We start from the raw sequence: 24,610 nt of genomic DNA on the forward strand, positions 1-24,610 counted from the left end.
TATTAAGGTTTATACTAAGGATTATTGTATTAAGGTATATATTAAGGTATATATACATACTCGTATATTAACAGTTTATTAAGGTATATTGTTTTCTTTCAAGTAAAGACGATGGATGCTGCATGAATGTAAAGAGGTTAGGAAGATGAGTTTATGGAGAGTTGTTTAAATGGGAAATAATCTTGGTGACTAATATGAAATATTAAAGGGAGAAATTTAGAAATCTTCAAGGTTATCAATTTTTAAGGTTCAACCTTTGATTTTCAAGTTTAAAAATTTTTCAAGGTTAAATTTAAAAAATTAAGTTCAAATGGGAAGTAATCTTGTGGACTATTGTGAAATATTTAGGGAGGAAGTTTAGAAATATTCAAGGTTAAACATTTGTAAGATTCAAGTAATAATTTTCAAGTTTTTCAATTTGTCGAACTCCTCAATATTTAACTAAAAAATTTGCAAATTTTAAATGACTCAAAATGTTCTGATTTTCTAATTTTATAATTTGTTCCTAAGATGCCAAGCTTCTATACTCCCAAATTTCCACAATTTCTATTTTCTCTAACTCCCATGTCCGTAAATTAATTAATCGCTAAATTCCCACGTTGCACGATACTTAATTGTATTCTCACGTTTGCAAACTTCTAAATTTGTGAACTCCCACGTTACCAAATTCCACAATTCCTATATTGTCAAATTCCTTGATTCTCAAGTTTAACAACTCCTCAAATCCCAAACTTCTACATTTTTAAATTTCTAAAATATCAAATTCTCAAATTTCCAATTCCCCAATTCCCAATTCTCTAAATTCCCAATTTCCCAATTCCCAATTCTCCAAATACCCCAATTCCCTAATTCCTCAATTCCACAATTCCCCAATTCCCCAATTCCCCAAATCCCTAAATTGCTACCTTCCCACTTCTCTAAAGTCCCAATTCCCCAATTCCCCAATTCCTCAATTTCCAATTTCCTAAATTTCCAAATTCTCCAGTCTCTAAACTCCCAATTCCCAAATTCCCCAAATCCCTATACTCCCAATTTTCCAGTTCTCTAATTCCCCAATTCCATATTTCCCCAATTCAATAATTCCCCAATTCTATAATTTCCCAATTCCATTATTCTCCAATTTCTAACTTCCCCAATTTCTAAACTCCCCAATTTCTAATTTCTCCAATTCCTAAACTCCCCAATTCCTCAATTCCCAATTCCTCAACTCCCAATTCCCCAATTTCCAATCCTAACCTCAAAAATCCCACAATTCCTCAACTAAAGAACGAACGAAATAAATATAAATATAAATAAATATAAACTATCCAAATAATTAACAATATAGCAACGTGTCAATATACAATAAAGTAAAAAGAATACACACCAAAAATATTAAAAATGTCATCAATGATAAGTTAATCCGCAATCCCGAGGACCAGAGCTTCCGTAGTCAGAGCCATCTCCCATGGTAGGAAGCTATATCCCTAGGAGGGAATCCGAGGAAAGAGAAGGGCGGAGGCGCGATATGACGGCGTACATAGACACGGGTTTATCTACCTGACGACCTTGCCGTTCAAAAAATCCTGGAGTGGCCGGCAGGGCCTGGAGCGGGCGGCATGCACCATCCGCGAGCGAGCCAGTTCCGACGTAGAGCGCAGACGACTAACACTAATCCTAATAGAGCTGTCGGTTCGTTTCCGCAGCGACGTGTGTCATCCGAACAATCGTTTTCCATGCTCCTCGTTTCTTCACCGGTTTCGTTCGCCAGTGATCCTACCAGTCGCGGTTAACATGGAAGCGCGGATGTCCTGCCTCATCTTGATGCAGTGTACGTATACATTTTGTCTTTCTGCAAGTTTAATCAAACCTACATTGATTTACTGTATTTCGTTATGAATCTTAGTGAAAGTTTCAGAGCTTTCATAAATCTTGTTTGGTTTTATTGATGTCGTTCATTTAATCGCTGCTGATTTGGACGCCATGCTGTTGAACATGGATCACTTTTAATTAAAAGTTAATTGACACTGACAATTGAAATCATTTAGCCTAACCTTGTTTACTCCGCTATTTTTGGGTTAAATAATGTCCTTAGTTTTGTGAAATGATATAATAGTATACTGTCAGAGTCACTCTGTATCTTCCATGTGGAGTCATGTATAAATGAAAATCTAGCAGTGGACCTAGCACTGTTTAACAAAATACCCTAAGAAGGTTGATATATTTGTCAAAGAAAGGTGATACATGACTTAGACAAGTATTAAAAAATCTTGTAGTAGCTCCACAACCTTGGTACATTCAGTACAAACAATTTTCACAAAGGTCAGAAAATGACAATAGCCAAATCACGTGATGAGTCCTCAGTGTATCACAACACGGTTGAATGTTCTGAATATATTCTAGCCAGAACGTTAGAATTACGTTAACGAGATAAGTCAATAGCAGCACCCCTCTATATAACTCTATCAGAAATACGAATTTTAACAAAGTGACTGAAAAATATTCACGGAGCAGTGTGGTCGGTGGTCGTCCACGGCTACGACAACGTGGGGTTCGACGGCTGGTATCAACCGGTTCCGCATCGGCCGGTCGACATCATCACGGACGTTATTAACGACCTAGGCGTGAGGATTCTGCAGCAGTACACGTCCCACGGGAACGTCGCATTCTCTCCGACAGGGGTTGCCTTCGTCCTGGCGGCGCTCTACGAGGGCTCGGCTGGCAGAGGAAGGCAACAGATCGCGGATGCCTTGGGTCTGCCACGCGATCGCGATATCACCAGAATCGGCTTTCGGGACATTCATCGCAGACTTAGGGTAAGCGCAATTTACTACGTAATTTAACTATTGATTTCTCGGTTGATCGCTCTTTGAACGAGTTTCGTAAACGTGTTTATTTGTGAAGACGTATCTGAACGCCAATGGATTCCTCGGGGGTCTGACGCTGAATCAGGAGAATACTAATCTGAGACCGGAGTATGAGGACATATTGAGGTTCTATGGGTTCGATTTGTCAATACCGGAGGATATGAATGATACTACCATTGTACCGGAAACTGAACCCACGGAGAAAAATATGGAAACCGAAACTGTGACGGGTACTGTGCCGAGTACATCGACCACCCCTGTGGAGACCTTGGGGACCATGACTGCTGATGTTCAGAACAGATTCACGCAGACCACTTTGCCTAGTACCATGGAGAGTACTGTTACTGTGGAATCGACTGGAGCTGGGGAGACTGATGTACCTGAAGTCTCTACGATGTCATCTGTGACGTCATCTACAACCATGGCATCTGTGACGTCACCTACAACTGTGCCACCTGTGACGTCACCTACAACCATGTCACTTGTGACGTCAACTACAACAATTTCACCTGTGACGTCACCTACAACCATTGCACCTGTGACGCCAGCTACAACCATTTCACCTGTGACGTCACCTACAACCATTTCACCTGTGACGCCAGCTACAACCATTTCACCTATGACGTCGCCTACAACAATGTCAGCTAGTACAGAGCCTTTCATGACTACTGAGGATGTTCTGTCTACGTTGACTGCAGATGATCAACCTGTTACAACTCTGTCTTCAAGTATGAATACATATTTTGATGAGTTTAGAGGTACTGGTATAGTGTGACTGTAAATTGGAGATGATAGGAAACCATTGGATGTGTTGTATAGTTGATATACATGTAGGTATTAATACTGGTATAGTGAGATTGTAAATTGTGGGAATGATGGGCAAACATATGATGTCATACATAGTTGTCATGCATTTAGGTATTGGTATAGTGTGAGTGTAAATTGTGGAGATGATGGGCAAACATATGATGTGACCATAGTTGTCATGCATCTAGGTATTGGTATAGTGTGACTGTAAATTGTGGAGATGATGGGAGAACATGTGATGTGAGTGTAGTTGTCATACATGTAGCTGTTAGTACTGATATAGTGTGGCTGTAAATTGTGAAGATGAAAACAAAGGAAGTATGTATAGTTGCTATACATCTATCTACTGGTATTGCTATAGTGTGGCTGTAAATTGTGAAGATGAAAACATAGGATGTGTGGATAATAATCATGAATCTCCATACTGGTAACGATATAGTGTGGCTGTAAATTGTGAAGATGAAAACAAGGGAAGTATGTATAGCTGCCATACATCTATCTACTAGTATTGCTAAAGTGTGACTGTAAATTGTGGAGATGGAAGCATAGGGTGTATGTATAATAATCATGAATCTCCATACCGGTAACGATATAGTGTGGCTGTAAATTGTGAAGATGAAAACAAGGGAAGTATGTGTAGCTGCTATACATCTATCTACTGGTATTGCTATAGTGTGGCTGTAAATTGTGAAGATGAAAACATAGGATGTGTGGATAATAATCTTGAATCTCCATACTGGTAACAATATAGTCTGACTGTAAATTGTGAAGATGAAAACATAGGATGTATGTACAGTTTCTGCTATACATCTACCTATTGGTCTTGATATAGTGTGGCTGTAAATTATAGAGACGAAAACATAGAGTATGTGTACATATAGTAATCATACATCCACGTACTAGTATTAATATAATCTAACAGTAAATTAAACATCATGGTAAATATATTATATGCCATCTTACGTGTCATATACTTGTCATCTCCCAAATTTACGACCACACTATATCACCTTCCCCACTCTACTAAAACTTCAATCTCCCTCAGCATCAACCAGTGCATCAACCAGTGCATCAACTAGTCCAACAACCAGTGCATTACCTATGGAATCAACCATTCCAACCGATTCTACGATCACTACGGAATCAGGTGTTACTGAACTCCCAGAGTCAACGACCACGTCAACTATCACAGTGCCTACCACAGTTAACGTTATGGAAACCTCGACAAGTTCGACGATCCCAACGCAGACGGGATTACCAGATGTGGATGCAAATACCGTTTCAACGGGCTCCTCGAACAATCAGTCTGTCTCAGACGAGATTGGATCTACCGACTCGCCAATCACGACGATTATCGATACAGGTGAAACCGGGTCGAATGAACAGACCACTGTAGAGTCGACTACGAGCGGCACGATCAATCGAAGGAAACGTAACATCAGAGCCCCCAGGGGATTCTTCTCTAGCTATCCAGGTTTGGAAACTGGCTTCTTAGCATTTTTATTATACTGTCGCGCTGATTGACCGATGTGATGGATCGATGGTATTGGTTGACGAAATTTGGATACTGTTAGGTTGAATATTTAAGTTGGATTGTGGTGATGAATAGTGGAGGTCAATTTTGGAGTCAAGCTATCTAGCCATATTTCAAATATATTTTGTCTACGTCATAGACTTATACTCATATAAGATTGTTATCTTGTATATATAGGATTATTGTCTATATGGATTCACATAAGATTGTGATCACATATGTCACATATGTAATTTTGAAAAATTATTTCATGACAGAAAAGTGTCGCAAAATGGCACTTGTGATACATCAAATTAAAGGTTAAACCTTGAGGAAAACGACTGTATCAATATTTTGTTAATACATTTACTATAAATTAACTAGGTCGTTGTTAAGGCAAACCATGACACGACATTGAAAATTGGATATCTGCTAATAAACAATGTTAATGTCAAACCAGTTAATTTATTGTCAATGCTAAAATTATAACGAGTTATGTATATAGTTATCTTTGTTGAACTTCTAGCTTTAAATTCATGTATCATAAGTGCCATTTTGAGTTACTTTTATGTCATGAAATTATATCAGACCTTTTAGCACAAACCTTACTGAATATGAAGAATAATGAACCTAAAAAATTTCTCAAAAAATCCTTAAATTGCAGACGAAGGAATCTGGATGCAGGACCTAGGAATCTGGAAGCCCTACTCTTCAAGTCTAAACGAGGCCTCCGTCCGCGACTCAACGGAGATCTCATTTCTGGTGAACGGATGTGACGTTTCCTCGGTCACAGCCAGCAGATACATCGCCGTGTTACCGTTCGCGTATTTCCCATCGCTGCACGCGGTCGCCCTTGAATTTCCCCTGGACGTGAGAATCATTTTTACTGTTCATAACTCTGGTTCGTGGAACGTTTCTAATCTGTCCTTTCAGGATCCCAGGTACAATATCCTGCTAATGATGTCCACGGACAGGAGAGACACGTATCGGTTGGCCAGAGATCTCGGTGGGAAGTCATTAAGGTTGTTGAGGAAACAATTACAAGCTACTTGGGTCAGGGCCACCATTCCGTCCTTCATGTTACGCGGTTTTGTCACCTTGACGTCCTTCCTGCAGAGGGTATGAACTATGTCACACTCTTCAAATAATAAAAACTTAAATTACACAGTTCCATAATTTCCCAATTTCGTAATTTCCCAGTTCCTTAATTTCCCAATTCAATAATTTTTCAATTTTATAATTTTCCAACTTCATAATTTCCCAATTCAATAATTTTCCAATTTCATAATTCACCAATTCTATAATTTCCTAATTCCATAGTTTCCCAATTCCATAGTTTCCCAATTCCATAATTCCCCAATTCCATAATTTCCCAATTCCATAATTACCCAATTCCATAATTCCCCAATTCCATAATTTCCCAATTCCATAATTTCCCAATTCCATAACTCCCCAATCCCATAACTCCCCAATTCCATAATTACCCAATTCCATAAGTCTCCAATTCCATAATAACCCAATTCCACAATTTCCCAATTCCATAACTCCCCAATTCCATAAGTTCCCAATTCCATAATTCCCCAATTCCATAATTTCCCAATTCCATAATTTCCCAATTCCATAACTCCCCAATCCCATAATTACCCAATTCCATAAGTCCCCAATTCCATAATAACCCAATTCCACAATTTCCCAATTCCATAACTCCCCAATTCCATAAGTTCCCAATTCCATAATTCTCCAATTCCATAATTCCCCAATTCCACAATTTCCCAATTCCATAATTCCCCAATTCCACAATTTCCCAATTCCATAACTCCCCAATTTCATAACTCCCCAATTCCATAACGCCCCAATTCCATAATTCCCCAATTCCACAATTTCCCAATTCCATAACTCCCCAATTCCATAACTCCCCAACTCCATAATTCCCCAATTCCATAGTTCCCCAATTCCATATTCCCCCTATTCCATAATTCTCCAATTTCATAATTCTCCAATTCCTAAACTCCCCAATTCACAATTTCCCAATTCCATAATCCCCCTATTCCATAATATCCCAATTCCATAATTCCCCAATTCCTAAATTTCCTAATTCCATAATTCCCCAATTCCTAAATTTCCCAATTCCATAAATCCCCAATTCTACATCTCCCCAATTCCATTATTCCCCAATTTCCCAATTCCCCAATTCCCAATTCCTCAACTCCCAATTCCCCAATTCCCAATCTTAACCCCAAAAATCCCACAATTCCTCACCTAAAGAACGAACCACTATCCCATCATCTAAACTAAACAAAATTTTTGTGTAAAAATTTCTGAAAGTATCCAGAGTCAAAGAATTTCGATGCAAAACCTAAGAAAACCTAGCGTAACCTAACGAAGGGTTAATTAAGGTATCCAGAAGGTTTACCAGCGGATTTCAACGGCAGAGTAAGAACAGTATCATTCAGGCCTAACCAAACGTTTCCCCGTGCAGGTTGCTCGATATTTTGCCATTAGTCTCGGACATTAAACTCCTAATTACTTAATCGCGTTAGTCAAGATCTTGAGTGCGCTTTCCGCTTCTCAGCCATGGTTGCCTTCCACGAACCATGTTATCGGTACACGTGGCCTTCTCGACGACACGTAATTGACGATAATTCGAAACAAACGCCACCGGAGGGGAGGGCTGAACGCGAAAAATGAGAATTGCCTAATGGTCGTAATTCAGAGATAGGTACCATTGCCGTCAGTTTTATGGCCGTTGCCGGACGTTTTTCTACGTAATGAGCATTCCTCGGACTGTTTAGCGTCGTTTATTCTTCCGACGTTTTACCGGGATAGTACGTCACTTCTTCTGGTTGATTTCAAATATTCTGAGGTGAGGGTTTTGTAATAGTTTTGGGATTTGGGGTTTGGGGGTTGGTGGATCTGGGGATTTTAAGATTGGGAAGTTTGAGGATTTGGGGATTTAGGGATTTGGAGAATTGGAGATTTGGGAATTTGGGGATTTGGGGATTGGGGGTTTTGAGGAAGGGGTATTTGGGGATTTGGGAATTTGGGGATTTGGGGATATGGGGATTTGGAGATTTGGGGATTTAGACATTTAAGAGGATTTGGAGATTTGGGGATTTGGGTTTTGAGAATTTGGGGATTTGGGAATTTGAGAATTTGGGAATTTGGGGATTTGGGAATTTGGGGATTTGGGGATATGGGGATTTGGAGATTTGGGGATTTAGACATTTAAGAGGATTTGGGGATTTGGGGATTTGGGTTTTGAGAATTTGGGGATTTGGGAATTTGAGAATTTGGGAATTTGAGAATTTGAGAATTTGGGGATTCGGGGATTTGGGAATTTGAGGATTTAGGGATTTGGTGATTTGGAGATTCATAGATTTGGAGACTTAGAGATTTGGAGATTTAGAGATTTGGGGAATTATAGACTTGGATATTTATAGACTTGGTGATTTATACATTTGGAGATTTAGTGATTTGGGGAATTATAGACTTGGATATTTATAGACTTGGTGATTTATACATTTGGAGATTTAGTGATTTGGGGAATTATAGACTTGGAAATTTATAGACTTGGAGATTTAGAGATTTGGGGAATTATATACTTGGAGATTTATAGATTTGGGGGATTATAGACTTGGAGATTTATAGATTTGGTGATTTATACATTTGGAGATTTAGTGATTTGGGGTATTATAGACTTGGAGATTTATAGATTTGGGGAATTATAGACTTGGAGATTTATAGATTTGGTGATTTATACATTTGGAGATTTAGAGATTTGGAGATTTATACATTTGGAGATGTAGAGATTTGGACATTTGAGGATTTGGAAATGTAGGAACTTGGTAATTTAAGGTTACAGGGACTTAGAAATTGAAGCATTTGGAGATTTGAAGATTTGAGGGTCTATAAATTTGAAGCTTTGACGATTTTTTAATTTAGGAACTTAGTAATTTAAGATTGTAGTGACTTAAAGATTTGAGCATTTGGAGATTTGAAGATTTGACGGTCTGTAAACTTGAAGATTAGAAGATTTCAGAATTTACAAATGTGTGAATATGGTCATTTATTAATTTTTGAACTAAAAAATTTGAAAATCTATATACCTAGAGATTTTAGTATCTGTTAACCTACTGACTTCAAGATCTAAAGATATTCAACCACAAATACTTAAAAATCCTAAGATTTGTTGACTTATTACTTCAAGTTCAGAGTTCTCAAAACTTGAATACCCTTTCATACTCAAAATCTTGTAAATTTAAGTAAACTTAAATAAATTCAGTATAACGTGACTATCCCTCTACCAATGCACTCCATACAATAATAAAATGTAATATATTTGTTACAGCTGGGTATTTTGGACGTCTTCGAGCCCCGAGCCGCCGACCTGTCACCAATGACCCCAGATCTCGGCGTCTACGCAAGAGACGTCCAGCAAAGCATCGGCGTCAACATCAGAAATTATATGAAACCCGATAGGACCCACTCTCGTGAGTCGCCCAATTCCAATCTCCGCTTCATTCCACTACGTCGGGACTATTACCGATACTATCATCCAGGTTTCTGTTCTCTATTCTCTACGTACTGCACTTCGTCCTCTCCTTTAAACTTCGAACTCCATAGTCATCAAAATGGCTGAGAAGTTGCTTTAGACCGCCATCTTAACTTCCACTCATCTCTCCTTATCCCCAATCGAGTTTGCCGAAGTTTCTCAATTTTAATGCAACTTTTTGAACCTGCTTAATCCACCAATCATGAAGCACGAGCTCGAGGAGGAAACGATAAGAGGATATCTTGAATTACCGAGAGAGGAAGGAACGACTTTCGATAAAACGTTCAATCATATCATTAACATGATGCAACTTTTGCAACACTGCAATTTCTTTACAAATTACCATTTCTTATTGGTAAAATTGATATTTTTTAAATGAGAACTTTTTTAGAGGATTATACTAATTTTTGAGTTTTAGTGGGATTTGGAAGTTCGTTCGATTTTATGCTATTTATTTATTTTTTTGGTTAAGTTTCGATTTGAGGTTATGTTTGATGTTGGTATTTTTATATGAACATGTGTGACAATATTTTGATTTTTATAGATGCATATAAAAATTGATTTTTATGTGAATAATGTTGTATATTAATATTTTGATTTTTAGACAAACATGTTGTATGACAAGTTGATTTTTAGACAAACATGTTGCAAGTCAATTTGATTTGTAGACAGACATGATGTATGTTAATTTGATTTTTAGACAAACGTGTTGCAAGTCAATTTGATTTGTAGACAAACATGTTGTATGTCAAATTAATTTGTAGACAGACATGATGTATGTTAATTTGATTTTTAGACAAACATGTTGCAAGACAGTTTGATTTTTAGACAAACATGTTGCAAGACAATTTGATTTTTAGACAAATATGTTGCAAGTCAATTTGATTTGTAGACAGACATGATGTATGTTAATTTGATTTTTAGACAAACATGTTGCAAGTCAATTTGATTTTTAGACAAACATGTTGCAAGTCAATTTGATTTGTAGACAACCATGTTGCAAGACAATTTGATTTTTAGACAAATATGTTGCAAGTCAATTTGATTTTTAAACAAACATGTTATATGTTAATTTAATTTATAGACAAACATGTTACATGTTAATTTAATTTGTAGACAAACATGTTATATGTTAATTTAATTTGTAGACAAACATGTTGCAAGCCAATTTGATTTTTAGACAAACATGTTGCAAGTCAATTTAATTTGTAGACAAACATGACGTATGTTAAATTAATTTGTAAACAAACATGTTGTAAGTCAATTTGATTTTTATATTTTTATTTTTTATCATATGTCAACATCTTGATTTTTAAACAAACATGTTTTATGTTGATTTAATTTGTAGACAAACATATTGTAAGTCAATTTGACTGTTATATTTTTATTTTTTATCATACATCAACATCTTGATTTTTAAACAAACATGTTTTATGTTGATTTAATTTGTAGACAAACATATTGTAAGTCAACTTGACTTTTACATTTTTATTTTTTATCAAACATCAACATTTTGATTTTTAAACAAACATGTTATATGTTAATTTAATTTGTAGACAAACATGTTACATGTTAATTTAATTTGTAGACAAACATGTTATATGTTAATTTAATTTGTAGACAAACATGTTGCAAGTCAATTTGATTTTTAGATAAACATGTTGCAAGTCAATTTAATTTGTAGACAAACATGACGTATGTTAATTTAATTTGTAAACAAACATGTTGTAAGTCAATTTGATTTTTATATTTTCATTTTTTATCATATGTCAACATCTTGATTTTTAAACAAACATGTCTTATGTCAATTTAATTTGTAGACAAACATGTCGTAAGTCAACTTGACTTTTACATTTTTATTTTTTATCGAACATCAACATCTTGATTTTTAAACAAACATGTAGTAAGTCAATTTGACTCTTACATTTTTATTTTCCATCGCGTGTCAACATCTTACTTTTTGAACAAATAATTAGCACATTAATATTTTAAATTTTAAACCAACATGTCGACATCTTGACTCCAGTGAAACAAAATGGAGATCGACATTCGAGGCTTAACGTCCGTTTAATCAGTGTCAGTTGCATAATGAAAGAGTCTTCAATCGATAAATGTCGAATGGTTCCCCATTGCTCAAAGAGCCGTTGTTTCCGTTTTATTGTAACGAACGATCGGGAATATTCTCAGTATTGTTATAAAGTTAGCTGGATTTAATCGCTGATATCCGCCGCCTGACTCACACCAAGGGGAAATAAATAAAAAGACCTTGCGGTTACTCTACTAGGAATTTCTAAATCGTTGTCGCAAATGCCAGCCATAAAGTTATGGTTCCCATTTCTGTATTCTATTACCACTCTAATTTTATTTAAGGGGGCCAATACCTTTAGACAGATAAAAATAAGCTGATATGTGTGAATTTTTTTTGTATAGAACACCTTTGTTTTGCGTTTTCGAAATTTCAGGTATAATTTATTATAACTATCGCCTGTTACAGAATATTTTCTGTTTTGCAAAATATTTCAAAATGCCGGAATTATGACAATCCTTTCTGGAAGTGTTTTGGCGTGTCTCGTGAATCGGTTCTAGCTTTAGATATATTGGTCCGAAGCAAGTTTGCAGACAATGTTTCGAAAACTAACATTCACAGTTAGATGAACCTCAGAAACGTGCAAAATATGTAAAATTGAAGAAATGGCTTTTAAAGAAAAACTTTGAATTTTATTGAAAATTTTTGCAATGTTCTGCAATAAAAAGGACTTTAATGTTCAATTTATTTCATTCATTTAGGTTCATATGTTAGATAGTATTGTCATGGATATGTGCAAAAAATTTGAGCGCGATTGATAAACTAGTTTTTGAGTTATCAGCCACGGCAATTTTAAGAACGTAGTTTTGAGAAAAACGCGTTAAAGTTTCAGTCCTCCGCACTGAACGCGTGTATACCCGCGGCGCTAATCGGCCATAACTTCAAAAGGGCTTCGTATTTCACTTGAAAATTTTGAGACAATATTTTTAAGATATTACACTAACATTTAAAAAAAAAAATTTTGTAATTTTTTAAGATTCTAAAGGTATTGCCCCCCGTAATCTCTTTCCTCATCCAAAACTTTCCAATTTCCAATTAAATTAAAAAACCCAATTTGCACTAGAATTTTATAAAACCTCGATATCTTGATAAAACCTTTTAAATGAATTTTCTTTCGCAGGTAATGGATTATTCGAAAGAGCCGGGCCAGTGCCATTCACGGTCGTCCAACCGTACCTTTACTTCATCATCGATGCTGAAACATCAGTGACTTTGATCGCTGGCCGAGTTAACGATCCGCTCAATTCACGGATACTTTAGAAAACGTTGCGCTGTTTAAAGGAGGACAGAATTTCATAGTAGTAATAATAAACATATGTTTATTTGACATACTTATAAATATCGTTATAATCTATAAACAATTATATATATAATATTTAGACGAGTTTTTCTAATTCGCACACACCTACCTTTAAGTATTACGATGTATATCTGTACAAGGATTCGCAAGTTGTAAATAAAAGAAAGACGGACAGACAGACAGAGACGAAGGTAAAGGGATTTTAATTTAATTGATACTAGATGGGCAAGAATTTAGCATTTACAGGCTTCGCTATACACAGGGGAGCTTGCTGCTGAAAATGTCTGCTCTTTTTGTACAGTAGACTTTTGTTATATTGCATCGCGTTGTATGGTCATTTTTACGACTTATATTTTTTGTATGTCAAATTTTTCTCGCGTTAGATTTTTCAGGCGTTAGGTTTTTCACATATAAGATTTTCCACGCGTTACATTTTTCACGTATTAGATTTTCTGCGCGTTAGAGTTTTCATATATCAGATTCTCCACGCATTAGATTTTCCACGTGTTAGATTTTTCACATATAAGATTTTCCACGCGTTAGGTTTTTCACATATTAGATTTTCCACGCGTTACATTTTTCACGTATTAGATTTTCTGCGCGTTAGAGTTTTCATATATCAGATTCTCTACGCATTAGATTTTCCACGTGTTAGATTTTCCATATATAAGATTTTCCACGCGTTAGGTTTTTCACATATTAGATTTTCCACGCGTTACATTTTTCACGTATTAGATTTTCTGGGCGTTAGAGTTTTCATATATCAGATTCTCCACGCATTAGATTTTCCACGTGTTAGATTTTCCATATATAAGATTTTCCACGCGTTAGATTTTTCACATATTAGATCTTCCACGCGTTAGATTCCTCACATATTAGATTTTCCGCGCGTTAGATTTTTCACATATTAAATTTTTCACGCGTTAGATTTTCTACGCATTAGAATTCCATATATCAGATTTTCCACGTGTTAGATTTTTCACATATTAGATCTTCCACGCGTTAGATTTTTCACGTATTAGATTTTCTACGCGTTAGATTTTTCACACATTAAATTTTTCACGCGTTAGATTTTCTACGCATTAGAATTTCCATATATCAGATTTTCCACGTGCTAGATTTTTCAGATATTAGATTTCCCACGCGTTAGATTTCTCACATATTAGATTTTCCACGCGTTGGATTTCTCACATATTAGATTTTCCACGCGTTATATATTTTACACATTAGATTTTCCACGTGCTAGATTTTTCACATACTAGATTTTCTACGCATTAGAGTTTCCATACATCAGATTTTTCACATATTAGATCTTCTACGCGTTAGATTTTTTACATATTAGATTTTCCACGCGTTAGATCTTCACACATTAGGTTTTCCACGCGTTACATTTTTCACGTATTAGATTTTCTACGCGTTACATTTTCCACGCATTAGATTTCCCACGCGTTAGACTTTTCACATATTAGATTTTCACGTGGTATATTTTTCACACATTATATTTGTCTCATATTAGATTTTTTATGAGTTAGATTTTCTGATAATTAAATTTTACATACATAATATTTTGCATTAAATGTACCACTTTTCAGATTTTCTATATATTTTTCTCTGATTAGATTTTCCACACTAAAATTTTCAATGCTTCAAATTATTCATCTATGACATTGTCACATATCCTATTACCAGTCATTAAATTATCCAACTACTATTTTTCTCGTCTCAAATATTCCACGCATTAGACATCCTCTCGTTATATTGCCACATGCAACACTCTCCACACACCACATCCTCCATAACATTCTCCATCACATCTGTACACATAGTACATCCAAACATTCTTCCCTTCCACGCGTTTCAAATAAAACTCGTATTGTCTCGCATTAAATGGCCACGCGTTACATAGCATACCTCGCTACGTTACACCTCAACGCGTTGTGTATGTTAATTACCGTTATCGAAGCATCGCCATACTTCTACCCGTTGTATGTAAATTCGATTGTTGTATTGTCACGCGTTGTACGTAAATTCGATCGTTGTATTGTCACGTGTTACACGTAAATTCAATTGTAGCATTGTCACGTTATACCAAATCGTATATCAAAAGCTCAGATATAACAAGAGTCTACTGTACGCGTTCTAAAAAATAATTTCTCAAAGGCCTTTTCAACGTCAAGCTGGCAACTCTTTTTCATATACACAGGACAGAAGCTGATACAACGTAGCTCGATCCATTTGACGAGAAATATATTATTATCTTATTTATATGTATATATATATAAATACAATTCTTGCGAGTTTCTTCGTTTTGACGACTTTATCGGTCTCGTACGTGAAACCTTCCACAGTCTCGCGTAATCCGTTCGATTCGCTTCGCAATTGAAGCGACAGTCTTCAAAGACGGAAGTTTCTCAAACTTCTATCCGACACGCGTTCTCCCATGCACATTTTATTTGTCTCGAAATAAAATCACGTGGCAAGGAAGCGTTTCGAGTCTCGTGTTCTCTTGCGGGGATTCGACAGGTGTCGAAATGAAAATTTCACGTAGGTATATTTGGCAGTGATTTGTTCCACGTTGAGTAAATCATCGAAGCAATCGACACCCGCAGAGCAACGGACGATCGTTAAGCTGTCAACATCCCGTGATAAATGGTGGGCGACAACGTGAACGGGTCAAGTGACGTTCTTCAGAATCCACGGGACGAACTTCGAGATCCTCGTGCACACGCCTGGCAAGTTGGCCTCCGCGCAACCGATTCCCCAGGATATTATGCCGGCCAGAAAGTAGCGACCGTCTTTTCCCCTCACTTGAAGAGGACCGCCCGAGTCGCCCTGAAGCATGCAGTAAAGTCTCCTTATTATTCCAGGCCTTTTGACAGACTTCAATCGTAAATTAGAGTAGGGTTTAGCTAGTTAAAATAGTTTAAAAATGACTTTGAAAGCAAATAAAAAATATTAATGTGAAATAAAGATGCTTTAATAGTGGATGGAGGTACGATGCGAGGAGATACAGCGCATGGAGATACGATGTGGTGAGATATAGCGCGTGGAGGTACGACGCGGGGAGATATAGCATGTGGAGGTGCGACTTGAGGAGATACAGCGCATGGGAGTACGACGCGTAGAATTACAGTACGTGGGAGTACGACACGTGGAATTACTACGCGTTGAATTAGGGTGCGTGGAGTTACGACGCGTGGAATTACGACGCATGGAATTACAACGCGTGGAAGTACGAAGCGTGGAATTACTACGCGTGGAATTATGGCGCGTGGGAGTACGACGCGTGGAATTACGGCGCGTGGAAGTACGAAGCGTGGAATTACTACGCGTGGAATTATGGCGCGTGGGAGTACGACGCGTGGGAGTACGACGCGTGGAATTACGACGCGTGGAATTACAGCGCGTGAGAGTACGATGCGTGGAATTACAGCGCATGGGAGTACAACGCGTGGAATTACTACGCGTGGAATTAGGCGGCGTGGGAGTACGACGCGTGGAATTACTACGCGTGGAATTACGATGCGTGGAATTACTACGCGTAGAGTTATGGTTCGTAAAGGTACAGTACGTGGAATTACGGCGCATGGACATATAGAACGTGGAACTACGAAGCGAGGAGATACAGCACGCAGAACAGAGATTCACTGCACGTTAAGAAAATTGTTCAAATTGACTTTGAAAGAGTACCTGACAGGAATCTTGTCCTCCACTTTCGTATCCGGCGCACAGGAATATGTCTGGTATGAACTCGTGTCTACCAGCCCTCAGGAACATTGACTTACATCTATCGTTACTCACTATAGGCACGGAAACCTGGAACAAAAGTTGTAAAATAAATTCTCAATTAGCACTTGATCCCTTATGACTCCATATAAATTCCTATGAACCCCTCATGAATTTTCCTTTATAATTCCTTCATCCCCATTTTAACAACGTCAAACGTTATTTACCTCCTGCAGCACCGAGGGTAAAGTACCACCCTCGCTCAATCTTCCCCAACCGGTAACAGTCGCATTTTCTCCGATCAACAAATCATCAGTAGCTGGCAAACAAATCGGCGATATATGCGGGGCAAATGTCAATGAGCTTTCTAGCCTGACCAACGCCAGATCGTACTCGTACGTGAAGAAATTGTACTTTGGATGCACCACTTTCTTCGCTACTCCCCGTTCCACGTATGGTAGTCGCTCTTGGACGGACGAGAAGTCGTATTCGCCAACTCTTATGCGTATTTGAGAGGTTAATAAGCTGAAACAAGGTTAATAATAATTATATTATAGCTGCAAGGTTTAACATTGGGGGAAATATGGGGCGGGAACATATAGGACGTGGAGATACGGCGCGTGGAGATACAGCGCCTGATGTTACAAGGTGTGGTACTATAATAGGTGGTAGTGTTATGCATGAAGTTTCAGAACGGTGACATGCAGTGGATGTTAATGTGAGACGTGAAGATACGGGACGTGGAGATACGGAACGTGGAGATACAATGCGTGGAAATATGACGCGTGGAGGTGCAGTGCGTGGAGATACGGTGCATGGAGATATGACGCGTGGAGGGACAGTGTCTGGAGATACCACGCGTGGAAATACGGTGTGTGGAGATATGACGCGTGGAGATACAGTGCGTGGAGATACCACGCGTGGAAATACGGTGCGTGGAGATATCACGCGTGGAAATACAGTGCATGGAAATATGACGCGTGGAAGTACAGTGCGTGAAGATACCACGCGTGGAAATACGGTGCGTGGAAATACCACGCGTGGAGATACAGTGCGTGGAGATACCACGCGTGGAAATACGGTGCGTGGAAATACGGTGCGTGGAGATACCACGCGTGGAAATACGGTGCGTGGAGATACCACGCGTGGAAATACGGTGCGTGGAGATACCACGCGTGGAAATACGGTGCGTGGAAATACGGTGCGTGGAGATACCACGCGTGGAAATACGGTGCGTGGAAATACCACGCGTGGAGATACCACGCGTGGAAATACGATGCGTCGAGATACCACGCGTGGAAATACGGTGCGTGGGGATACCACGCGTGGAAATACGGTGCGCGGAAATACCACGCGTGGAGATACAATGCGTGGAAATACGACGCGTGGAGACACCACGCATGGAAATACGGTGCGTGGAGATACCACGCGTGGACATACGGTGCGTGGTATCTCCACGCGTGGAAATACGGTGCGTGGAGATACCACGCGTGGAAATACGGTGCGTGGAAATACCACGCGTGGAGATACCACGCGTGGAAATACGATGCGTGGAGATACCACGCGTGGAAATACGGTGCGTGGGGATACCACGCGTGGAAATACGGTGCGCGGAAATACCACGCGTGGAGATACAATGCGTGGAAATACGACGCGTGGAGACACCACGCATGGAAATACGGTGCGTGGAGATACCACGCGTGGACATACGGTGCGTGGAACTATGACGCGTGGAGCTACAGTGCGTGGAGATACCGCGCGTGGAAATACGGTGCGTGAAGGTATGGCACGTGGAGATACTATGCGTGAAGATATGACGTATGAAGATACCGCACATGCAGATACTGCATAGAGATAGAACACGCAGCAATCCACATCGTTGCAACGCCCATGAATACAAACGTGCACAACACACGAAGCCACTAATCTTCGATATATCGCATACCAATACAAGTGGAAAAACAAGTCACAGGAATTCTACGCACGTTACTATAACGCCTAGCCATTTAACGCGAACGATCGCAGCAATCTAACACACAGTAATTTAACATGTAGCAATCTAACGAGTAGTAATTTAACGCGTAGCAATCTAACGCGGCAATAAAAGGAAAGATCTAATACCCGTATCGAGACTTATTTTTGCCGGCGTTTAAAATAGTAATAGGTACTAAAATAGTAACTCACTCGTCAACGCAATGTCCCGCGGTCGCGATCCAGTTCTCGTTGAGCACCGCCCCGCCGCAGCGATGAGTGCTTGAGAAGCCGAAGAACGAGGTGCGCCTCACGGACACCTGCCAAGGCCATCGACCGAACGGCGCGTCCTTGCCACCGACGATCCTCGTCTCTGGACGCGGAAACAGTGGCGGCACACCGCACTGCATATCTTTGCTCTCGGCTGCCGCGGGAACTGTCAACACGGACCCCGTCCTGGTTGCCGCCTCGCTCGTGGTCATGGTCGTGTCTGGTCTCGGAGTGGTCGTGGTGGTGGTCGTGGTCGTGGTAGTCGTCGTAGTCGTGGTTGTGCTGGTGGTAGTCGTTGTGGTGGACGTGGTGGTCTTCGGCGTCGGTCTGGGCCTGGCGGATGTCTCGAAATGGGACGTCGTTATGTAGTGTGCTGAACCGAGTGGTTTGTGGAACTCGGTGTTCTGTAAAAAGAGTACACGCTCGAAAATACCTGACAAGCAGCCGAACGTGTGGCTTCCGGATTGATTAATTTTGCAAACGATCAATCAAGTCCGGTGCTCAATGGACTGTGTAATGGAGTCGAAGGCTAAATCGATGCTTCTGTGTCGCGATTAACAGTATCCAACGTTTAAAGGCTGCTGAGAGGATCTAATAACGTTACGGGATTCTATGGCAAAGAAATAACTTGATGAAGTTGTTTCTGAAGAAAACGATTTATAGATAAGATGCTGCGTAAAATAGTGTATCGAAGAGGGAAGTATGGATTGTAATTATGGCCAGTGGCGCGTGGAGCGGACCGTTCATGTGGACTCTGTTATGTTTCAGCGGGTAGAGAGATGGTTAGCTATTTGTCAAGAACCTTTTAGAAACCCCATCTTATAGCTTTCATCCCTGTGTACTATTGTCAAACTCAAATCCATTGTGGACCACTCAGGGAAATCTTAAGATGAACTCTAAGGAGGATCAGGGTAAACCTCAAAGAGAACCAAGGAGATCTTAGAATAATTTCAGAAGAGACACAGGATGAATCCAGAGGAGGGTACCTAGGATGAACCCAGAAGTGCAGATCCAGAATGAATCCACAAGATACCTAAGTTAAGCCTAGAAGAGTAGGCCCAGAGCAACAGAGGATACCTAGGTCAAATCCATAAGAGGAGGTCCAGAATGAATTCAGAAGAGGTATCTAGGATGAACCCAGAAGAGCAGATCCAGAATGAATCCAGAAGAGGATACCTATGATGGGTCTACCCAGAAGTAGACCCAGAACAACAGAGGATACCTAGGTCATACTCAGAAGAGAAGGTCGAGAATGAATCCAGAAGTGGATATCTATGATGGGTGTACCCAGAAGTAGACCCAGACCAACAGAGGACCTAGGTTAAATCTAGAAGAGGAGATCCAGAATGAATCCAAAAGTGGATACCTACGATGGGTCTGCCCAGAAGTAGACCCAGAACAACAGAAGACCTAGGTCAAACCCAGAAGAGATCCAGAATGACTCCAGAAGAGGATACCTATGATGGGTTCAACCAGAAGTAGACCCAGAACAGAGGATATGATTGATCTACCCAGAAGTAGACCCAGAACAACAGAGGACCCAGATCAAACCCAGAAGAGACCCAGAATGTATCCACAAGGGTATACCTATGATAAACCCAGAACAAACGACCCAGAAGTAACCGATAATAGAATGCGGCTATTAGCGACTTAAATAGGACGCAAAACCATGAAACACATATCAAAGTACATAAAGGCAGACGTACTTCCTGCGGTTCGGTCGGTTTGAAACTCGGTCGCGGTGGAAAGGTTTCAGGTCCATTCTGAAGGAGGCCAGGATTATCCGTCCAGTGTGGTTTCAAGGACGGTCTAGGTGGAGTCCAGCTGTTGTCCGACCAGAAATGGGAACTGGCGACTATAGGTTTAGCGGTTTCGGAGGAACTCATCGGCTTCGTGGACGACACTGGCCTATGCTTCGTCACGAACGCTGGCTCTGTGGTCACTTGCCAGTGAGAAGTTTGTGGCACGGATCCGGCTGCGCTAGAATGAAAGACAAGTTTGAAGTTGCTGTTCCGAGACTCGTGGAGTTGATGCTGTGACAAGGTTGAAACAGATGCATTTGTAACGACAGTTTGTCAAGTTTATACTGGTAACATCTTGACTTAGCGTTTAGAATTTGAGAACTTTGCACAAAGCTTAAAATCAAATATTCTGAACAAAGTCATAAATATTCTACGTCAACCCTGTCATGTCCTACAAGATACTAGTTCATTTATAAAAAAAAATTAACTAGGACCAAAATTACCGCTTCAGAACGTAAGGACATATTCGAATACCTGGTTGTGGTCTGGCTAGTGTGTGGTCTGGCAGTGGTCGTCTTCGTAGAAACATTTAAGGTGCTAGGTTTGGAGATGAAGTTCGGCCTAGTGTCCGACTGGTCGTTCATAGAAACAGGCCTATTAGTGGTCGTCTTGATAGAGAAGAACGGTTTCGAGAACTCCGTGGTCGGTTTAGGTGATACTGGCTTGGTCGCCCACTGAGGACGTTCGGTGTGGATGAAGTTCAAACTGGGATGAGGTTCCTTCGCGGTATCCTGACAACAGTCTCAAACATTCCAAACCTCTTCTCTACACTACAACTACAATATCACAACTACTCACGTCTACGGAATTGACGCTAGGTCGATGCACGGACTCCTGCACGCTAAGATCAGCATCCTCCGTCTTGCTATCGTCAGGTCTGGACTCGGACGGTCTTTGGTTGTTCGGCCTACTGGGCCTGATGTTCTCATTGACGTGCTCCTTGCCGGGTAGCCTAATCACTAACGTGTTGTGTCCCGTGTCCACCTTGTCCTTGAAACTCTGGTGATGATTCGGATAGCTGTCTTTGTCCTTGACAGCTGTGTGGTCATTTTCTGGCCTGGTCTTCTGCTGGGTACTCTGATGACCAGGCCTCTTCGCGTTCTGAGTGCTGTTCCAGAGATCAGAGATGCCAGGTCTCTTAGTACTTTGATGACCCGGCCTCTTCACACCTTGCGAACCCTTCTCCGAGTCGGACGCTGGCCTCTTCACGTTCTGCGACCCCTTGTCCGAGTCGGGTGTCGGTCTCTTCACGTTTTGAGATCCCTTCTCCGAATCGGCCGTAGGTCTCTTCACGTTTTGAGATCCCTTGTCCGAGTCGACTGTTGGTCTCTTCAGGGTTTGAGACCCCTTCTCCACATCGGTTCCCGGCCTCTTGCTCTGGGACTCCCAGAGGTCGGACGGTCTTTTGGTGCTGTGCGACTCCTTCTCCCACTGACCAGACACCGGTCTCCTGGTACTGGCCTTCTCCCAGTGCTCGGACCCGGGTCTCTTCGTGCTCCCCTTCTCCCAAATATCCGACGGTCTCTTCGTGCTCTGCTGGTTCTTCTCCCAGAAATTCGAGGAGGCCGCCGCCACCGAGGTCTGGATCCGATCCTTGTGATCCGAGGCGGGTTTCGCGTGCGGTCTCTTCTGCAACGGCCTGCCAGAACTGCCCGCCAGTGGTCTGTGCGGTCGGCCATGCTCCGCGAAGGACCCGAACGTCTCGGATGAATGGTGTCCGGGTCTGGAGGTGCTCGAATCCGTGACCAGGAAGCTGGACAGGGACGTGAGCGTGGGCCTCGTCGACTCGTTGCCCAGAGCCTCGGCCAGGGTAGGCCTCAGGGGCTCCGAGGGGTGCTGGTGTGATGCGGTGATCGCGTTCGACGTCGAATTGTGCACGCAGCAGCTGCCGAACATGAACGTGTCCACGCACACGCCCACGTGCGTGCCCTCCGACTTGATGCATTCCCACACGAACATGCACGTGCCCTCCTTCGACTCCGGGCCGGGGACTCGACAGGGCTTTGGGGTGATTTTGTAACCTGCGGGGAGACGGCTGGTACAATTATATTAGCTTTCTTGGTTGGGGACGATGTGGATTGAGGGAGGAGTTTATTTGGCTGGAGTTTATGTCACTCAGGTGTAAGGCTCATTCAGATGTGCACACATGTGGAGGATGTGGATGTGGACACATGTGGAGGTGGAGGATGTGGACACATGTGGAGGTGGAAGATGTGGACACATATGGAGGACGTGGATGTGGACACATGTGGAGGATGTGGATGTGGACACATGTGGATGTGGAGGATGTGGATGTGGACACATGTGGATGTGGAGGATGTGGATGTGGACACATGTGGATGTGGAGGATGTAGATGTGGACACATGTGAATGTGGAGGATGTGGATGTGGACACATATGGAGGACGTAGATGTCGATACATGTGGAAGATGTGGATGTGGACACATGTGGATGTGGAGGATGTAGATGTGGACACATGTGAATGTGGAGGATGTGGATGTGGACACATATGGAGGACGTAGATGTCGATACATGTGGAAGATGTGGATGTGGACACATGTGGAGGATGTGGATGTGGACGTGTGAGCATATGTAGATGGATATTTGTGGATTTGGATTTGAATGGTAAAGAAATTATAGATTTATAGGGTGGTACAAGGGATTCAATATTCTTGAAAGTCCCAAAATTCCTGTAGACCCAAATTTCCAAGGTCCTAACTGCATGTGGTCCCAAATTCCAAACTAGCAATATCCCAAAGTCACAAAATCTTAAAATCTCAAGTTCCCCAAATCCCAACACCTCAAAATACAAATACCCTGAGTTTTAAAGTCCTATAGTCCCAAATTTCCAAGCTCCCAACCTCCTAAAGTCCCCAAAGTCCCAAAATGTCCACATCCCTAACCCCAAAACTTTGAATCTCCAAATTCACAATACTCCAACCTCCCAAACACCCTAAACTACTACTCCTACAATCTACCCATTTGATGCATACAACTATAATCCATATATCATCATTCTATCCACATGCCATCTTTCCAGCCACACACACTATCTGCCTCTCTAATTAAATATGTCCACATTTCAGATAAAATGGACACTCTAACAGGTAATAAACTATGAATTCAATCTTTATGTGTTCTTCCAAGTTGACCCACATCGCAGTTGACGCGGTGCGTGATAAGCCACCGTTTAAAGAGTCTCCAGGTAATTCCCTCTATAATTAACGGACGCATTCAGGGACCCGCGAGGTCACGTGTACAAGGAATAATGGCGGATCGATACGTTCGTCCATACATTTTGGATGAGTCGTTAAACGAGTTCATGTTGCATCTTGAAGGAAAGAGGTGTTATAGAACGAGGAAGGAAAAAGGGAAACTTAATCGTCTGGAGTGCGTAGACCCGGGCCAGGTCGTTAACCGAGACGTTACCACGGTTCACAGTGTGTTCACCGTTTCGTTTTCTCCGTTAGAAATACGTTCGCGTATCGTTCGTTGCACTTTGGTCTACTGTTAATTAGAGAACCGCGCTTTTGCGAGAGATCGAGAACGTAATACCAAAATATTCAGTTAGGTAAAATATTTTGTTGCTTTTCTGAGAGAGAAGGTATTAAAATACCAAAGTTAGGTAAAATATCTCGTCGTTTTTTAAGGACTCGCTCACGAGTCCACATAGTCTTCCATACATCTACCATAAATTCTATTATACATATTTTTTTAACTTGCAAAGAGAGTTATTA

The 24,610-nt window shown here is 40.7% G+C and overlaps 2 protein-coding genes across 7 annotated transcripts in view; one reads left to right on the forward strand and one right to left on the reverse strand.

Moving 5' to 3' along the window:
- The first annotated feature begins 484 nt into the window (after positions 1-484).
- LOC100875280 (uncharacterized) lies at positions 485-13,183 on the forward strand. 3 transcript variants are annotated; one of them, XM_076539326.1, is made up of 8 exons: positions 485-1,810; positions 2,494-2,795; positions 2,884-3,604; positions 4,699-5,127; positions 5,831-6,036; positions 6,100-6,285; positions 9,515-9,725; positions 12,925-13,183. In XM_076539326.1, exons 1-8 carry the CDS (start codon positions 1,774-1,776, stop codon positions 13,062-13,064), a joined length of 2,232 nt encoding a protein of 743 aa, XP_076395441.1. In that variant the 5' UTR covers positions 485-1,773; the 3' UTR covers positions 13,065-13,183. The 3 variants fall into 3 exon arrangements, with proteins under 3 accessions (XP_076395441.1, XP_076395442.1, XP_012146790.2); XM_076539327.1 differs by having other exon boundaries at positions 487-1,810; positions 2,884-3,574; XM_012291400.2 differs by having other exon boundaries at positions 489-1,810; positions 9,515-9,656.
- LOC100875386 (uncharacterized) overlaps positions 13,107-24,610 on the reverse strand; it is an 80,896-nt gene continuing 69,392 nt past the window's right edge. For all 4 annotated transcript variants that reach the window (XM_076539324.1, XM_012291403.2, XM_076539325.1 and 1 more), the window contains exons 3-9: positions 21,672-22,894; positions 21,348-21,604; positions 20,778-21,051; positions 19,015-19,475; positions 17,058-17,355; positions 16,795-16,920; positions 13,107-15,936 (exon numbers count right to left, since the gene is read on the reverse strand). In XM_076539324.1, the coding sequence (XP_076395439.1) occupies positions 15,778-15,936; positions 16,795-16,920; positions 17,058-17,355; positions 19,015-19,475; positions 20,778-21,051; positions 21,348-21,604; positions 21,672-22,894 (2,798 nt within the window). In that variant the 3' untranslated portion in view covers positions 13,107-15,777. The remainder of the gene's footprint in view (positions 15,937-16,794; positions 16,921-17,057; positions 17,356-19,014; positions 19,476-20,777; positions 21,052-21,347; positions 21,605-21,671; positions 22,895-24,610) is intronic.

This window comes from Megachile rotundata, chromosome 13, assembly GCF_050947335.1.
Source record: "Megachile rotundata isolate GNS110a chromosome 13, iyMegRotu1, whole genome shotgun sequence".
In the NCBI taxonomy this organism is placed as follows: Eukaryota; Metazoa; Arthropoda; class Insecta; order Hymenoptera; family Megachilidae; genus Megachile; species Megachile rotundata.

Bases quoted from the DNA above. Each gene is read 5' to 3' on its own strand.
- LOC100875280 (XM_076539326.1), top strand. From the start codon at position 1,774: ATGGAAGCGCGGATGTCCTGCCTCATCTTGATGCAGT. The intron at 5,128-5,830 runs GTTTGGAAACTG...CTTAAATTGCAG, and splicing joins ATTCTTCTCTAGCTATCCAG to ACGAAGGAATCTGGATGCAG. The intron at 6,037-6,099 runs GTGAGAATCATT...CTGTCCTTTCAG, and splicing joins CCCTTGAATTTCCCCTGGAC to GATCCCAGGTACAATATCCT.